The following is a 17180-nucleotide window of genomic DNA, read 5'->3' as shown; positions in this document are numbered from 1 at the left end:
TTGGAATTTCTAGACGATTGTATACCTTTAATTAAAGTTTAACGCCGCTTAAGACTGATTCACGCACTTATCATTTGCTCCAGGATATTGGTCTTTTCCTATTTGTGGAATTTTTGTTGCTTTTATCTAACAATGGCAAGAAACTCACGGCCACCTCTTTTACACGTTTCTGGCTTACAGATCTTTTCGAGGTTAAAATCAGATGAAGAGGATGAGTTCACCAATACTAGTTCAAACCATGATAGGGATACGATCTTGCGTGCCAGTGAAAGCAACCGCCAAGATTTTTACTCTACATGGCGAAAACCATCCCAATTGAGCAGTCGCAGTGTATTACACGAGTACTCCCCAACAATTGTAGGGTCCAATGACCGCATTTTTTCACCTATAGGTTTTCCAAAATTAACAAAAAACTTCGATTGGAATGACATTATCTCAAAAATTTTTACTCAACAACCATTTGCCGTAATTAATCAATTCTTTGAAGAATTTCAGTATTCAATCATTACTTCTCATTTTTTGAACGACATGAACCATTATAGGTTATCGTTGCATCTTAATCAATCAATTTTGAATTTTAATAAGAGCTCAATTATGCTGAGGAAGGCACCTCCTAAATCCTTGGCTTTTATGGCTACAAAGTATGGTAAATTGGCAGTAATAGAGAGCAAAAAAATATACTTCAAACAAGATTTTAATTATCTTTCCATGATTCTAACGTCTTATCGAGTACTCAAACAGTTGAAGAAATGTTCTACAAAAAACAATAGCTCAGGTCTTAGGAGAGTTGTAGGTTCAGTACTAGTAGCAGTGTATTTATCAATACAGCAAGAATACTTTAGAGGTCATTTAATTTGTTATAAAACTTTAATAAAGATACGAAAAGTACTCGAATCTTTACAACAGGTGGACGTAATGATCCACAAATACCATCTACGATTTAAAGAGATAAAGAACTACAGATTTATATCAAAAGTGACATCCATTTCAAACACCGACGAACACACATCTATGATAAAGGAGCTTCTAATATTCTCAAGTGATGCGCTTTTCTATAAGCTCAAAGTGGTCATTAGCGATATAGTCATCTTTAGTGATACAAGCGAGCTTTCGAAGTACTGTGAATTATACGGTATAGAAATATCAAGCCTTTACTATAACATTATTATTACAGTTAAGGACCTCGATGGTAAACTGTATCGTTTAAAATTACTTAAGAAATTCATGCTTTGTTGCTTATTATCTCTAGATGTGATAGGAAACGTTGACGTTTCAAACGCAAATATGAAAAATGCATTAACCAAAATATTCCCTGATTACACGATGAGAATGCAGCAGAAAAAAACATACAATCCGATAGGTATATTTCAAAATATAAGTAGTCTTTTAAAAGATTTGCATTCACTACTTTCTGCAGTGCTAGTATCCTTGAATGATCATAAGCAAATATTATATGTTCTTCCTGAGAAATCATCATCTGCTACTGATGGAGAAAAGAGTCATGTATACACATTTTCTAAAAGTGAAGAGGTTTCCCAAGCACTGAATTATTTAAAAACAATCGAGAATAATATATTAGCAATTGACGTTCGAAATGGAATAACAGAAAATGATAGGACCATAGTCGAAGATAAATTAGAAGAGTTGATTAGTTTCTGGAAAACTTCAAAAACATGTAACAATATCACAGCAATAAAAAAAAAACCGCTGATCAATACAATCAACCGCGGTTTTCATCTGGATATTCTCAAGGGCAGAAAGTCCTCTTACACCTCAACGGTACATGATCTTGGTTTGGAGAGGAAAGTTGACTTTATAGATGTCGATGAATCGGAGAACGACTATTTTGAAAATGATACAGAATTAGAAGACAGCGAAGATTGTGAGTCTGGAAAGAAACACCACCAAAAAGTTACTGGTGTAGGCGAGAATCACCCTGTAGGTTTGAACGAAAATAATAATGGCAGAAGACCAGATTTCAAGCAGCTTTCTGACAACGAATTACGACGTGAGTTAGATGAAAGAATTTCAAACCTGGCTAGAGAAAATCGTGAAGGTAGGGAAAAATTACGAACTGCAAAGTCATTCGAACTGCTAAGAAAAAAACAAGCTTCTCTTCCTGTGAAGTTTGGTCTTCAAAGGCCACTAAAAGAGGACGCATTTCTTGAGAGCGGGTATCTCAGCAAGTGCAAAGTGTCCTCGGAAGAAACGATTCCCTTTTTGTATGAATTAGAAGAATTGCTAGGAAATGATCCGTGATTAACACATCGTAGTGTGTACGTACTTTAAAGTAACTAATGGCGCGTTCATCATTTTTTTCAAATAGTGAAAATAACTAACGGGCTGTGCAGCCGGGTTATTTTCAACCCCAGTATATTTTATACTTCAAGTAAACGAATATTAAACAAAGGAAATCTACCATTATGAATAGTCTTGAAAAGAAATCAACTGTCAGACTATCCCATCGCTTTTTGAAATATTTTTTTACCTCTTCGTTATTTGCTATTATTTTATCTAGCGTTTATTGTTATATACACACGGCACCCATATAGTTAATAAATATCGTTATTAAATTTGACAATCAAAGCCATCATTTATTTATAACAATACAATGGGAATAATGGATGGACAAAGAAGGAGATCTTCATCACTACGAACACAAATGTTCAATAAACATTTGTATGATAGATATCGTGGAAAAACAGATGATGAAATAGAACTCGAAGATATAAATGAAAATATAACATCTTCCAGTGATGATAATAACGGCAAAGATGACAGAGATGAGAGAGATGAGACAAGCGGTAATTGCGCTGCTGAAATGGAATACGAAGAGGAGGAATATAGTAGTCCAGATATATCATATAACATTATCACAAGAATACTTGATACTATCTTAGACCGACGGAGGACGTTCCACTCTAAAGATGGCAGACACATTCCAATTATACTAGATCATAACGCAGTTGAATACAAAAAAGTTGCCACTAAAAAAGATGGCTATCTTATAGATGAAAGATTTAACAAACCATTCTGTGACAATCGAATAACTTCGTCAAGATATACGTTCTATTCTTTTTTTCCTAGACAGTTGTATGCGCAGTTTTCAAAGTTAGCCAACACTTACTTTTTCATTGTGGCTATATTACAAATGATACCTGGATGGTCTACAACTGGTACTTATACCACCATCATCCCCTTATGTGTATTTATGGGTATATCTATGACGAGGGAAGCGTGGGACGATTTTAGAAGACATCGTTTAGATAAGGAAGAAAACAATAAACCAGTAGATGTGTTGGTTAAAGATGTAACAAATGATCTGCAAGATGTATACACACTACCGAATAGTATTGTATCATCAACGGCATATTTAACTAAGACTGCCATTGCTGAAAATGATCTGTTACCGAACGGTGATCACAATTCAAGGCAAAGACGCATCTTAGACACACATTTCAATAATTTTGAACTCCTCAAGAACAAATATAATGTTCATATTCATCAGAAGAAGTGGGAGAAACTTAGGGTGGGAGACTTTGTGCTTCTTACTCAGGATGATTGGGTACCTGCAGATTTGCTTTTACTGACATGCGACGGGGAAAACAACGAATGTTTCGTTGAAACAATGGCTTTGGATGGTGAGACAAACTTGAAAAGTAAGCAACCTCACCCAGAATTGAATAAACTAACCAAAGCGGCATCAGGTCTTGCAAATATAAATGCCCAAGTTACTGTGGAAGATCCTAATATTGATTTATATAATTTTGAGGGTAATCTTGAGTTAAAAAACTACCGCAATGATACCATAATGAAATATCCGCTAGGTCCTGATAACGTGATTTACCGTGGTAGTATTTTGAGGAATACTCATAATGTTGTTGGCATGGTAATTTTCAGTGGAGAGGAAACAAAAATTAGAATGAATGCTTTGAAAAACCCGAGAACAAAGGCCCCCAAACTACAAAGAAAAATCAATATGATAATCATATTTATGGTGTTTGTTGTTGCCACTATATCTTTATTTTCTTATTTTGGACATGTTTTGCATAAGAAAAAGTATATTGACCAAAACCAGGCATGGTATTTATTCCAAGCGGATGCTGGTGTGGCGCCCACAATAATGTCTTTTATCATTATGTATAACACTGTTATTCCTTTGTCCCTATATGTAACGATGGAAATTATTAAAGTGGTCCAAAGTAAAATGATGGAATGGGACATTGACATGTATCACGCAGAAACGAATACGCCATGCGAATCAAGGACAGCAACGATTCTGGAGGAGTTAGGTCAGGTATCTTATATTTTTAGTGATAAAACAGGAACGCTGACAGATAATAAAATGATATTTCGAAAATTTGCCTTATATGGATCATCTTGGATTCATAATGTGGATCTCAACAACTCTGAGGATAATGCAGAAGATAGTATTAAAGACAATATGAGTTACTTGAAATTACCACCGAAAGCTCATAATGGGTCTAATATTGATGTTGTTTCCATCGGAGATCAAAACTTACTTGATAGACTAGGACTTTCGAAGACATCAACTGAGAGCGTGTGTCGTCCATCCTTAGAGGATTTTCCGAAATCAAGAAACTCTATTGAATATAAAGGAAATTCATCAGCAATTTATACAGGTCGCCCCAGTATGCGATCACTTTTTGGAAAAGAGAATTCTTTTTTGAGTAAACGAGCTTCAGTCAATTCACCTTCTGAGGCTTTTTCGGATAATATCAAAAGTTCATTTGATTTGATTCGATTTATTCAAAAGTATCCTACTGCCCTATTTTCTCAAAAAGCTAAATTTTTCTTTTTATCTTTGGCACTTTGTCACAGTTGCCTTCCCAAAAAAACTTCTGACAAATCAGTAGAAGAAGACGCTATAGAGTACCAGTCCTCATCCCCAGATGAGTTGGCACTTGTAACTGCTGCGAGAGACCTGGGTTACATAGTATTGAACAGAAATGCCCAAATTTTGACTATTAAAACGTTTCCGGACGGATTTGATGGTGAAGCAAAATTAGAGGAGTATGAGATTTTGAACTATATTGACTTTAACTCGCAGAGAAAGAGAATGTCCGTTCTTATACGTATGCCGAATCAACCGAATCAGGTTCTTTTAATTTGTAAAGGAGCCGATAACGTTATTATGGAACGTTTGCATGATCACGAGTTAGCCGCAAAAATAATGGCAGATATATGCAACAACACCAAAGAACGTAAAGATGCGGAAGCAGAACTTGTTCTTCGACAAAGGAAATCTCTGGAAAGAATGGTGGATGAGGAAGCTATGGCCAGAACCTCCTTGAGAAATTCTTTGTCCAGTATACCGAGAGCAAGTTTATCATTGCAGGCAGTGAGAAAAAGTCTTTCAATGAAAAATAGTAGATCTCGTGATCCAGAAAAACAAATTGACTCTATTGATCAATTTCTAGAAACAGTTAAGAAATCTGATCAGGAGATTGGTAACGTTGTGAATAAAAGTAGAAAGTCTCTTCATAAGCAACAAATCGAGAAATATGGACCCCGAATTTCGATAGATGAGACGCATTCTTTGAAGAATAATGCGGCTAAGGGATCAAGAAAGGAAGAGTTACAATATGATTACGATGCAGAGATTTTAGAGTATATAGGAAATGATGAGTTAATTTTGAATGAGGAATATGTTATCGAAAGAACTTTAGAGGCAATTGATGAGTTTTCAACAGAAGGTTTGAGGACTCTGGTCTATGCTTACAAATGGATCGATATTGGACAGTACGAAAAATGGAATAAACGGTACCATCAAGCCAAAACGTCTTTAACTGATAGAAAAATGAAAATCGATGAGGTCGGTGCGGAAATCGAGGATGGTCTAAATATTTTGGGAGTAACTGCAATCGAAGACAAGTTACAAGAGGGTGTTTCAGAAGCTATTGAGAAGATTAGAAGAGCTGGAATAAAAATGTGGATGCTGACAGGGGACAAAAGAGAAACGGCTATAAATATCGGGTATTCCTGTATGCTCATAAAGGATTATTCTACGGTAGTAATCTTGACTACTACCGATGAAAATATTATTTCAAAGATGAATGCAGTTTCTCAAGAAGTTGATTCCGGAAACATTGCACATTGTGTTGTCGTAATTGATGGCGCGACACTGGCCATGTTTGAAGGTAATCCTACGTACATGTCTGTCTTTATTGAGCTTTGTACCAAAACTGACTCTGTCATATGTTGTCGCGCTTCACCTTCTCAAAAAGCCCTTATGGTTTCTAATATAAGAAATACCGATCCAAACTTAGTCACACTTGCAATAGGCGATGGTGCAAATGATATCGCGATGATACAATCTGCTGATATAGGCGTTGGAATAGCTGGTAAAGAGGGTCTGCAAGCATCGAGGGTATCAGATTATTCCATTGGTCAGTTCAGGTTCCTTTTAAAATTATTATTAGTTCATGGGCGTTATAACTACATCCGCACTTCCAAGTTCATGCTTTGCACGTTTTACAAAGAAATTACGTTTTACTTTACACAGTTAATTTATCAAAGATATACAATGTTTTCAGGTTCCTCTTTATATGAGCCATGGTCATTATCCATGTTCAATACACTATTCACATCATTGCCAGTATTGTGTATTGGTATGTTTGAGAAAGACCTGAAGCCAATGACTCTGCTGACAATCCCCGAATTATATTCATATGGTCGTCTCTCACAGGGATTTAATTGGCTAATATTCATGGAATGGGTTATCCTAGCGACTGCAAATTCCCTTATTATTACATTTTTAAATGTTGTAATGTGGGGTACAAGTTCTCTTTCCGATAACACTATGTATCCTTTGGGGATCATCAACTTCACAGCTATTGTTGCGTTAATCAACGTTAAATCGCAATTCGTTGAAATGCACAATAGGAATTGGTTGGCGTTTACTTCTGTTGTTTTATCCTGTGGAGGCTGGTTGGTGTGGTGTTGTGCGCTCCCTGTTCTGAATAAAACAGATCAAATATATGACGTGGCATATGGATTCTACAACCAATTTGGTAAAGATATTACATTTTGGTGTACAAGTTTGGTACTGGCTTTGTTACCCATTACTTTGGATATAGTATACAAAACATTCAAAGTCATGATATGGCCATCGGATTCTGATATTTTTGCAGAACTAGAACAAAAAAGTGATATCAGAAAGAAGCTGGAGTTAGGAGCTTACAGTGAAATGAGACAAGGATGGACATGGGACAAAGATCCTAGCGCTTTCACACGCTACACAGATAAAGTCCTTTCAAGAACAAGAACTAATTCACGAGCGAGTACAAAAACGCATAACAATAGCATAAACTCGGTGGAAAATGAGAGTAAAGACTATGTGCCGAAGAAAAATGCATTCCAAGATCCCTTCAAGAAGAGTTCTGAACGATATGAAATATTGCCCAGTGGTAAGTTAATCAGGCGACCACTCTTGAAATCACAAAGTAGTAAAGAAAGTGTCAGTGATAATATAACTACTAAAATCAAGAAGAAACTCACGCTTCCGTCAAGAAATTCTGAAGAGGAAGACATAAACCAGATTATTCAAGCAAGATTGAAGGACCTGGAGTAGTTCTCGTCGTCTTGTTTAGTTGCATTATCAAAAGCTTTCATATATATATATATATATATATTGCATTGGAAACTCTTTGATATTAATTTCATACTTATATACCATTCTATATTCGTAAAGTACATACCTGAGTTGCTAAGCGGAACATTTATTCATTCACATCCACCTGAATAAAAATGAGTGGTTACAATTCAAATGCGTTTCGAACTTATATTAAGATTCAAGGTAGGGTGAAAAATCCTTTAAATATCGTTTTCGCTATCTATAAACCAAAGACAATTATAAAAGTGGCTTAATTATTTTTAGTGATGAAAAAAAGTTAAAGTATGGTAAAAATGTTATGCTTCTTTGCTAGGAGATCAGGGTATCCATGAGTATACAATTGACTGCTTAAAAAAAATCCTACGGAGATTAAAGTTTCAATACCATTATTTTCTTTTGGGTGAACTTTATAAGAAAACAAAACATGATCAATGAGTTTTAGGAGATGACTAAAACTGGTTGAGATTCATTTAGTGTACAGATAGAGTTTTGAATTTGCCTGTTTCTTTTATAATACACCATTGACTTACATGGATAATTATTAAAACTGACAATAAAACAAAACGTGTTTAGCCAAACAGATAATCTTTAATCATAGGAAGAACAATAAAGATAATAAAAAGAACAAGCATATTCTTCAACTGTGAATTCACTGCATTCTCTTCCGCCTGTTGCTGCTGCTGTCTTGAGCGCGGTTGTTGGCGCATGAACGGTGAACCTCCACGATTATTAGTATAAACTCTGAAACCTCCTGGACCTCCAAATGAAAAAGTTGAAGCAGAGGGCCCAAAAGGTGAAGCGCCGAACGGACTGCCACCTGCATTGAACAGAAAGTCGAATATATCTTCCGGCGGTCCAGCTCTTTGGCCACCGAAACGTGAGCCGAAAAACATGTCTTCAAATCCTCCACCCATGGGAGACCCACCTGCACTTCCCTGGAATCCTGAAGCGGCACTTCTGGATGGTATTTGTCTATCGTCAGGGTCTCTCCCTATCCTGTCATAAATACTGCGCTTCTCCTCATTACTTAGCACCTCAAATGCCCTATTAATTACTTTGAAAGCTTCGCCAGCTTTTGGATGAGAATTTTTATCAGGATGTAATTTAATAGCTAGTTTTCTATATGCCTTTTTGATGTCACTATCTGTGGCTTTTCTATCCACCTTCAAAATTTCGTAAAATTCATGTTTGTCCTTTGACAGTATTTCTAGTGCAATTTTTTCTTGATCCTCTGTGAAAGACATATTCTTCCTACTATAGACCTTCCACAAGTTATATTGCGGTTGACAACTCAATTTTACTAAAGATTACTGGGACATAAACTTGTACGTCGTCGCTGTAAAGCTTTATGAAAAGAAACTTCCGCCAGCTTCCTTTATGTTCTTCACGAAGACTTTCCAGCCTACTCTGCGGGTTACCCACTATACAAATACAATACCATACGATAACTATTACAAGATCCGCTACATACGAGTCTGCTATGTACGTCGAACATCGTTGATCAAGTTTTTAGGGTTGTCATACATGGCTAAAACGCTAAGTATATCACGTAGGTGTTTCAAACCCCTTGTTGGCGGAGACCAGTCTTGATAAGTCCGCCAAATTTCAGTTAGTCTTCGCAAAGCCTCCACATTGTCCCTTTGAAAGACAGGGTCTGACGTAGTTGTGATACTGTCCAGAAAACAGTTCAATGAGATGGAAAGCCTTAGCGAATATGGTAACCCTCGCTGAGGTAAATTTTTCAACCGAATTAATTTGGAAAAGGAATCATGAATTTTCCACACCAAATCATACTGATTGACAGTGTTCAGAATGCTGGTAGGAGTATCGAGGTCGATGTTTAAACGCAAATGCTTTGGACTCAATGGGTTTTTCGTGAAACTTGTATTGTACAGAAAACATTTATAGACCTCATCATCATCATAAATGTCAGAATATATCTTCACGAAATCCGAAGACTTTTCGTTTTGATAGTGCACAAACTGTAAGAAATCCTTTACTGTGGTAATATTCTCTGGTAATAATGATTCTGATGACGAGCCGGCATTTTCACCCTCTCTTTGATCGTGATTGAATTGATGGCCATTGGTTTTCCATTTATCGTCCATTTCTTGGAGCCAAATTTTTGTGCCGTTTTGATATTGTTTCCTTATATTAGGCGGCAAAGTGTAATCATTAAATGATCTTGAAATAAAAAAAGGACTTAGCAAATTGATTATTGGGATGAACTGCTTATATCCTAGATTTTCCGTTATCATCAAAATATCCCATAATGTTATTTCAAAAAGTCTATCAGTAGGAATTTTCAATCTTGACTCAAAATTAGGCGTTCTTACATGGATATCATCTATGCTACTATTCCCCTGGTCATCATCAGTATCGAGGTTTAAATTGTTGGCATTTTTTAGGTCAATACCCATATACTTCCCATTACACCATAAATTTCTTAAGATTTTGGGATGATTATAATCTATAGCAAGTTTTTCCGAGATTGTCATAAAATTATCATAAAGCTTACCAAAAAATGTCAGCCGAAACGAATCCCAATTAAATAAGAGCCAGTCCAACGCATCTTGAACTAGTTTGGATTCATTAGAATCTATTCGCCTATATTTTTTGATTTTTGATAGCATATCTTGTTGTCTTTTATCAATACCCTGAAATAACAGTTTTTCTTTGATTTGTTGACTTTTTGTTGTGAAATCATTGTTGGAATCATAATCATTACTGTCGTTTTCGTTAATATTTGAATTTGAACTTAGATTGTTATAACTGTTACTGCTGAAATCAGTACTATGGTCCCAAAATCGATATCCTTGTAAACACGACTGAAAATTCAATACGCCCACTGTAGTGTTTTCATCAAACTCCAAAACTTCATTATTCTGTACGATATATTTGGCTAATAACAAAGTCAAGGGCACACTGTGATAAACACCCACAAAAAAAATCGAATCTACTCCTTTAAAAAGATGAGCCCAATGGTTTAGTAATTCCACACACTCTTTGTACGTGGGTATTAAATCTTGATTATGCAGCGGACACTGGAACGATAGGGTCAAAACTTTCTCAGGTTTTTCATGCATCAAATTTTGTGACAGCTTTTTAGAAAGATAGTATGCTGACCTCTGTGATTCTAATGAGCGTTGCTCATACTTTTCCGGCAAATCTCCCACAACAGATATTATTATAACTCTTTTATTCTTCAGTAGTGCTGTCCTATTTTGTCTTAAGTATAGATGTTGTTCATTTGGGAAGTTATAATAGTTTTTAATAGTATTGAATATCTTAGTTCTCAGTGGCTGCACATGTAAAAAATTCACAGGGTTATTCGATGGCAAGATCAAAGAATCATTGATGAATACATCATATCCGGGATTACCTCTGTCACCGGGATACTTGTTTAATGGCAATGGACACTTGGCTGATCCCGTGCCAAATACACTAATGATCCCTGGAGTATCTGTAGAATCCAATATGTTCGATGAAGTTGATACATTTGGGATTGCTTCGTACCAGCACCATGATTTAGATTTTTTTGAAATAACCTCCTTAGCCTCATTTTCTAAGAAATCGATTTGTGCTGTGTTCAGTTGAGAATACCGGGTGTTATCATCGACTATAATCGGTATTTTCCTATATCTTGATGTTGCAAAAGAGGCAATTCTGGACCATATGCCGTTATTGTTATTATTTTCATTCACACCATCCTGAAATCCTGTTGCCAATGTACTCCTCTCAGATCCACTAAATTGCTCTGTAGCTCTTCCTGTATCTATGTGATCACCAGTAGAAGAATTCCACCAAGATTTCCATCTGTTCTGTTGTTGTGGCTGTTGAGGTTGGACTTCTTGCTGTTCTCCTCGTGCTTGGTGTTGCTCTCGTTGTTGTTGTTGTATGTGATGCTGTTTTTGTTGCTCTTTCTTCTGCTGCTCAATATCCATTATATTAGCTTGTTCTCTGTTATTCTAAAATTGTAATTACGCTTATTTTTCTGTTCTTATAACTTTCGTAGCAGATCTCTATTTAACATTGACTTTGTCATACGCTAAAGCGTAACTGAGATTAAGGGCGCAAATTTGCTGGCAATTTCACCATTATGAAGGTAAGAAAGCGAATGTATAAAAGAGGAAATCAGAAACCAAGTGTAATGGATAAGTCGTTAATTAGTAAACTAACAGATCGAAATAACAAGGAGGCTCATTTAAGCGAATTATTTCAAGATAATAATGGCTCTCTTGGTGATAACATTCCCAATCATGACGATGCCTTACTGAATACATTGACAATATTGCAGCAAGAACTGAAAAGTAAAGAGCAAGAAATACGTAAATTAAGAGAAGTTATTGGTTTAAAGAATAAGAATGCTGAGAGGTTGAATGATGAACTGATTAGTGGAACCATTGAAAATAATGTTTTACAACAGAAGCTCTCTGATCTTAAAACGGAACATTCCAAGCTAGTTGCCAAATTTTTCAAAAAGACAGAAAAAGAGACAAATGTTATGAATACCGAAAAAGAGAGGAGAGACTAATGTGTTTGTTGAGAATTTATTACAAGGCCTCCTAATGGAAAAAGCAATTGATGCGGTGTATACTAATGCAGCAGGATGATAAAACTCGATTTTCTGCAATAGCCGATCGAAAATATGTTAAATGTGTTGAGGGTTTTATAAACACTAAACAAATGATTAAAGTAGTGCTCACTACATATAATGTGAAGATACGGCTGTTTGAAAACTCTGATTAGGATTATAGGCGCAGCAAGATACAGAATTGCTAATAAATGAGTCTTTGAGTGAATGAAAATTAACTGGCCGTCAGTGGGTTTATCGGAATTGGTAAGATAAAGTGCTGAAACTCATCATTCAAAAATTCTTTTAGGTAGCTGGGTTTTTCTAGGCTTTCTAATAATGAACTTCGCGGTTTTGAGCAATCTATGATCTCAAAGCACCTGTAAACCTGCCGCTTACTTGCGTTTATTTCCGGATCAAAGTTATATGATTTATATTTCCATGTAAAATACAACAATTGCACCTGCTGTTTCAGTTGTAGGTTCTTTTTGTGGTTATCAGTTTTTAGTTGAAGTATGAATTCTTTAAGTATGTTGTGTAGTTGGAGTATAATTGCGAAAACAGAAAAATTGGTGGATAAACCTAAAGAAAATATTAGTTCTGACAAAACAAGCATGTGATAACTAACTCCTTGAGACTTGATTTTTTTTTACAGCACCGGTAGGAATGGTCTCCTAATACGTTAGATATACTTATGATATTACGGACGTAACTTTCTGATTGTTTACTGGTTTGTTTAGGTATAATTTCTTCTCATTAAAGGAAGAATTTATCACCCTTCATGTATTTTTATTCCAGTGTGTTGAAATTATAAATATTTTCATGGAGGTATTACTATATATGGGTTCAAAGATGGCTTATAACTATAACATTAGTCAAGAGCCAAACAGTTATCAAAAGCAGAAGTGATAAGATTGGCGATTAATTAGAACAATTAACAATAGTGTATAAAACGGAAAGAAATAACTCACATTTTATTCAATTTCATTATTTTCCTTTCCTATATTTCTATAGTCACGAGGAGGACTTTTAGTGTGAGAAATATGGGAGGTTTGGAAATAAATTCATGGATTCTATTGCTCCATTAAGGCAATATCACTATTTGAGATATGGGTGATTTTAAAGATAATTATTGGGAATCCGTTGTTGATAAAGGCAATTTTTTTTGGCATATAGGATATATTGGAAGTTCTCCTCGAGGATATGTTGTCAGTTATTATCCTATTACATTATCAATCCTCGCATTTCAGCTTCCTCTAACTTCGATGAAAGCTTCTCATAACTTACGTCATCTTCTAACACCTTATATGATAATATACTAGTAGTATGACTACTAGTTGATGGATAGTTGATTTTCATTCTAACACTATTTATGTGTAATAAACTGGAAGTACTCCTCGAGTAAATAGGAATTTACCATGTGGAATCAAGAGATTCATAAACTAATATTTGTTTTTTCTTTCATTTAATACGTTATTGATTCCTACGTTTTCCACTTCCACTAATTTTAATGGCAGATTCTCACCATTTATGTCACGTTCAAACTTCACATAGAATTATACACGGGCAATATAAACACTGGTGTATAGATAATAGTTGACCATATAATTCAACTAAGAGCGTTGCTTCTATCAACAATGAAAATCCTAAAACAATCTCAAAAAAACCCCATCCTCTCACTATGTTGGAATAAGTGATTACTACTATACATTTATTCATATAAATTGTTGTAGTTGATGACGAACATTCTTTAACATGATACTAATAATGTTGGGTAAATGAATACTAACATTCTTATGGTGATACAAATTAAATTGGAGCAGGAAAATTCTAATTATAGAATTTCCTGCACTAATAAGATAAAGATTTATTAATAGTCAAGAACTTAGTATATAAGAAAATGAGTTATCACCAACCCTATCATCAACACTCTGATTTATGTCTTAACCTTTTGATTTAATATAACCAATCAGCGTGTGTTTTTGAGATAATAGTGCAGTTTGATGTAATTGTTGGGATTCCATTTTTTATAAGGCAATAATATTAGGTATGTAGATATACTAGAAGTTCTCCTCCCGGATTTAGGAATCCATAAAAGGGAATCTGCAATTCTACACAATCCTATAAACATTATTATCATCGTTTTATATGTTGTTATTCATATATCCTATTACATTATCAATCCTTGCGTTTCAGCTTCCACTAATTTAGATGACTATTTCTCATCATTTGCGTCATCTTCTAACACCGTATATGATAATATACTAGTAGTATGACTACTAGTTAGTAGATGATAGTTGATTCATATTACAACAGTTTTTGAGATTGTAGTGGAGTTTGATGTAATTGTTGGGATTCCATTTTTTATAAGGCAATAATATTAAGTATGTAGATATACTAGAAGTTCTCCTCAGGGATTTAGGAATCCATAAAAGGGAATCTGCAATTCTACACAATTCTATAAACATTATTATCATCGTTTTATATGTTCTTATTTATTGATCCTATTACATTATCAATCCTTGCGTTTCAGCTTCCACTAATTTAGATGACTATATCTCATCATTTGCGTCATCTTCTAACACCGTATATGATAATATACTAGTAATATGACTACTAGTTAGTAGATGATAGTTGATTTATATTACAACAGTTTTTGTTGATAATTAGTAGTTTAGTAAGTTGTAATAATTAAGAATAGTCGTTCCTTCTTAATCTATATAAGAGAGGTATATAAAACACACGCTGATTAGTTATATTAAACCAAAAGGTTCAGACATAAATCAGAGTGTTAATGATAAGAATTTGATGATAACTCATCTTCTTATATAATAAGTTCTGATCAATTAATAGATCTTTATCTCATTACTGCAGTAAATTCTATTATTAGAATTTTTCTACTTCAATTTATACGAAGACGTATAGTTGCAATAACTTAATCCAATTTATACGAATAGGTGTATAGTAGTAATCACTTATTCCAACAGTTTTATATACCTCTCTTATATAGATTAAGAAGGAACGACTTATTCTTAATTATTACAACTTACTAAACAACTAATTATCAACACACTATCAAATATATGAGATTCTAAAACATTTCGAGGTGAAGCTCGTGGTGTGTTATGATATTACAGTATATTCTAATAAGCTAATCCAAAACTACATAAAAATTAGCTTCAGTAGCTCAGTAGGAAGAGCGTCAGTCTCATAATCTGAAGGTCGAGAGTTCGAACCTCCCCTGGAGCATTTTTTTAATTTCTTTTCTAATATATTAAAAATATACTGCTCTTAATATGATAGCTCTCATTGTTATTTTCTCCTTTTTATAGTATCAGTATTTACATGATTAGTATATCCATATACATATTAAATCAGGCCATATGCATATATACCGCTTATTTTACTCTGCATAGTACTTCTCCGTCCAACTTTTTTGCAATGGCTTCATTAATGTCCATAATACTATTCTGAGCTCGGACAAGAATCAATTCCCCTGGCTGTAAGGGTTTAATGTTTCTAATAGTAACCCCAGAACACAATCTCTTCATATCTTCCATTGGTAAGTGTATTCTTGAATTTGGTTTGGATATTAACCTGCATTTACTGAGAACGGGTTTGTTGTCTCTGTACTTCAATCCTATCCAAAGTCTTCTGGTAGAGATATTATCAGGTGTCACTTCAACATAATCTTTATCCGGGCCCATAGTTGACCCCTTCTGTAAAGACGATAGAAAACCTTGTTGGTAAAGGTTATACGCAAACTGTAATTGCAATTTCGTATATGGAATTGATGTCAGGGCCACTCTAACTTTCGAGCAGTTTTGTAAATGAGCACACGTATTTGCAAGCTTGACTAATGACATTTTGGATTCTTGAATTAGGTGGTCAAAATAGAAATGTGTAGTCTATCTTTTGTTTTTGGCCTTCTTCTGTTTTTCCGTTTCTTTCTTTCAGTTTATCGATTTAATTTCAAATGCCGGTTGTAAGGACTGCGGATAAAGCTAAAATGAGCTTCAATATGTAGAATGAGCCATATAGATCTAGGCAGATAAATACATAGGTCAAGCGTAGAATATGTTAAGACTGCTAGGGAGGAACGTATCAACAAGCAGCCGACATTGTTCTTATTTGCTGGGCGGACTACAGAAGCAATTGCCTTTATTTTCACCACCACTTCTGAGAGCACGATATTTATCCTCTACTAACTCAACTACAAAACCTAACAAACCAGCTAAAATAGATGCGCCAGGATTCAAGAAAATTTTTCTTGTTGCCATTATTGGCACAGTGATATTTGTCAAGACAGTGAAATCCTTGGACAAAAATAAACCGAAGACAACGTTGTCTGAGGAAGAATTTGAGAATGTTGTTAAAGGGTTGAAGAGGCGTGTGGCAATCTTCCCGCAAGGTAAAGTTGATATACGGTTTTCTTTGTTATCCAGTATTAATGAGACTGAGGATGTCTTGCGAAAATCACAAGATGACGATTTAAGTAAACTACAGTTTGTCGATCCAGCCAACGTCATTGATTACTATAGAGCGTTAAAAAACGATCGATATGAAGCTCTATTGAATGAATACTACGATAAATACGGGCATGATACATACATTGATAAGTTACCAACCGGTATGTTGGTCATGCTTTTGGGCAGATATATGAAGGATAATTACAAGGCAGGTGACAGGCTAATAGTTGTCAACTTTCCACATTCGATTAGCGATGCAACAAAATTTGAAAACGAAGTTTCTATAGTTTCTAAAATCTTGGTCCCAAGAAAACTCAAAGGCTCTGACATCTGTAAATATTATGAAACTGTAGGTAAGGCCGACATCATCTGAGGTTGATTTTCTTCCACTGAATACCTATGTCTCTCCTGTTAATTGCTTATGTATATGTGTATGTATATATATATTCTGACTGTGTTGCTTATTCATTTAAATAGTGTCTTCATATTTGTTGCCTTTTAT

The 17180-nt window shown here is 34.9% G+C and overlaps 7 protein-coding genes and 1 non-coding gene across 8 annotated transcripts; 5 read left to right on the top strand and 3 right to left on the bottom strand.

Moving 5' to 3' along the window:
- Positions 1–132: 132 nt before the first annotated feature.
- Positions 133–2259, top strand: INP2 (Inp2p; the record flags this gene model as incomplete). Its single annotated transcript, XM_056224880.1, has 1 exon — positions 133–2259. One exon carries the CDS (start codon positions 133–135, stop codon positions 2257–2259), a length of 2127 nt encoding a protein of 708 aa, XP_056078754.1.
- A 352-nt stretch (positions 2260–2611) lies between these two features.
- On the top strand, positions 2612–7594 carry DNF3 (aminophospholipid-translocating P4-type ATPase DNF3; the record flags this gene model as incomplete). Its single annotated transcript, XM_056224879.1, has 1 exon — positions 2612–7594. The coding sequence occupies one exon, from the start codon at positions 2612–2614 to the stop codon at positions 7592–7594; it is 4983 nt and encodes a 1660-aa protein (XP_056078753.1).
- A 611-nt stretch (positions 7595–8205) lies between these two features.
- HLJ1 (type I HSP40 co-chaperone HLJ1) lies at positions 8206–8880 on the bottom strand (the record flags this gene model as incomplete). Its single annotated transcript, XM_056224878.1, has 1 exon — positions 8206–8880. The coding sequence occupies one exon, from the start codon at positions 8878–8880 to the stop codon at positions 8206–8208; it is 675 nt and encodes a 224-aa protein (XP_056078752.1).
- Positions 8881–9114: 234 nt separating this feature from the next.
- On the bottom strand, positions 9115–11580 carry CVM1 (Cvm1p; the record flags this gene model as incomplete). The annotated part of the gene is made up of 1 exon (XM_056224877.1): positions 9115–11580. The coding sequence occupies one exon, from the start codon at positions 11578–11580 to the stop codon at positions 9115–9117; it is 2466 nt and encodes an 821-aa protein (XP_056078751.1).
- Positions 11581–11735: 155 nt separating this feature from the next.
- Positions 11736–12170, top strand: ATG16 (Atg16p; the record flags this gene model as incomplete). The annotated part of the gene is made up of 1 exon (XM_056224876.1): positions 11736–12170. The coding sequence occupies one exon, from the start codon at positions 11736–11738 to the stop codon at positions 12168–12170; it is 435 nt and encodes a 144-aa protein (XP_056078750.1).
- Positions 12171–15385: 3215 nt separating this feature from the next.
- On the top strand, positions 15386–15458 carry Smki_13.trna15M. Its single transcript has one exon. It is a non-coding gene; the product is annotated as a tRNA-Met (tRNA).
- Positions 15459–15607: 149 nt separating this feature from the next.
- Positions 15608–16075, bottom strand: MRPS8 (mitochondrial 37S ribosomal protein uS8m; the record flags this gene model as incomplete). Its single annotated transcript, XM_056224874.1, has 1 exon — positions 15608–16075. One exon carries the CDS (start codon positions 16073–16075, stop codon positions 15608–15610), a length of 468 nt encoding a protein of 155 aa, XP_056078749.1.
- Positions 16076–16286: 211 nt separating this feature from the next.
- On the top strand, positions 16287–17051 carry AIM36 (Aim36p; the record flags this gene model as incomplete). Its single annotated transcript, XM_056224873.1, has 1 exon — positions 16287–17051. One exon carries the CDS (start codon positions 16287–16289, stop codon positions 17049–17051), a length of 765 nt encoding a protein of 254 aa, XP_056078748.1.
- Positions 17052–17180: the final 129 nt, after the last annotated feature.

This window comes from Saccharomyces mikatae (assembly GCF_947241705.1).
Source record: "Saccharomyces mikatae IFO 1815 strain IFO1815 genome assembly, chromosome: 13".
Taxonomy (NCBI): Eukaryota; Fungi; Ascomycota; class Saccharomycetes; order Saccharomycetales; family Saccharomycetaceae; genus Saccharomyces; species Saccharomyces mikatae.
The sequence above is the reverse complement of the archived record's forward strand: the minus strand, read 5'-3'. Positions and strand labels throughout refer to the sequence as shown.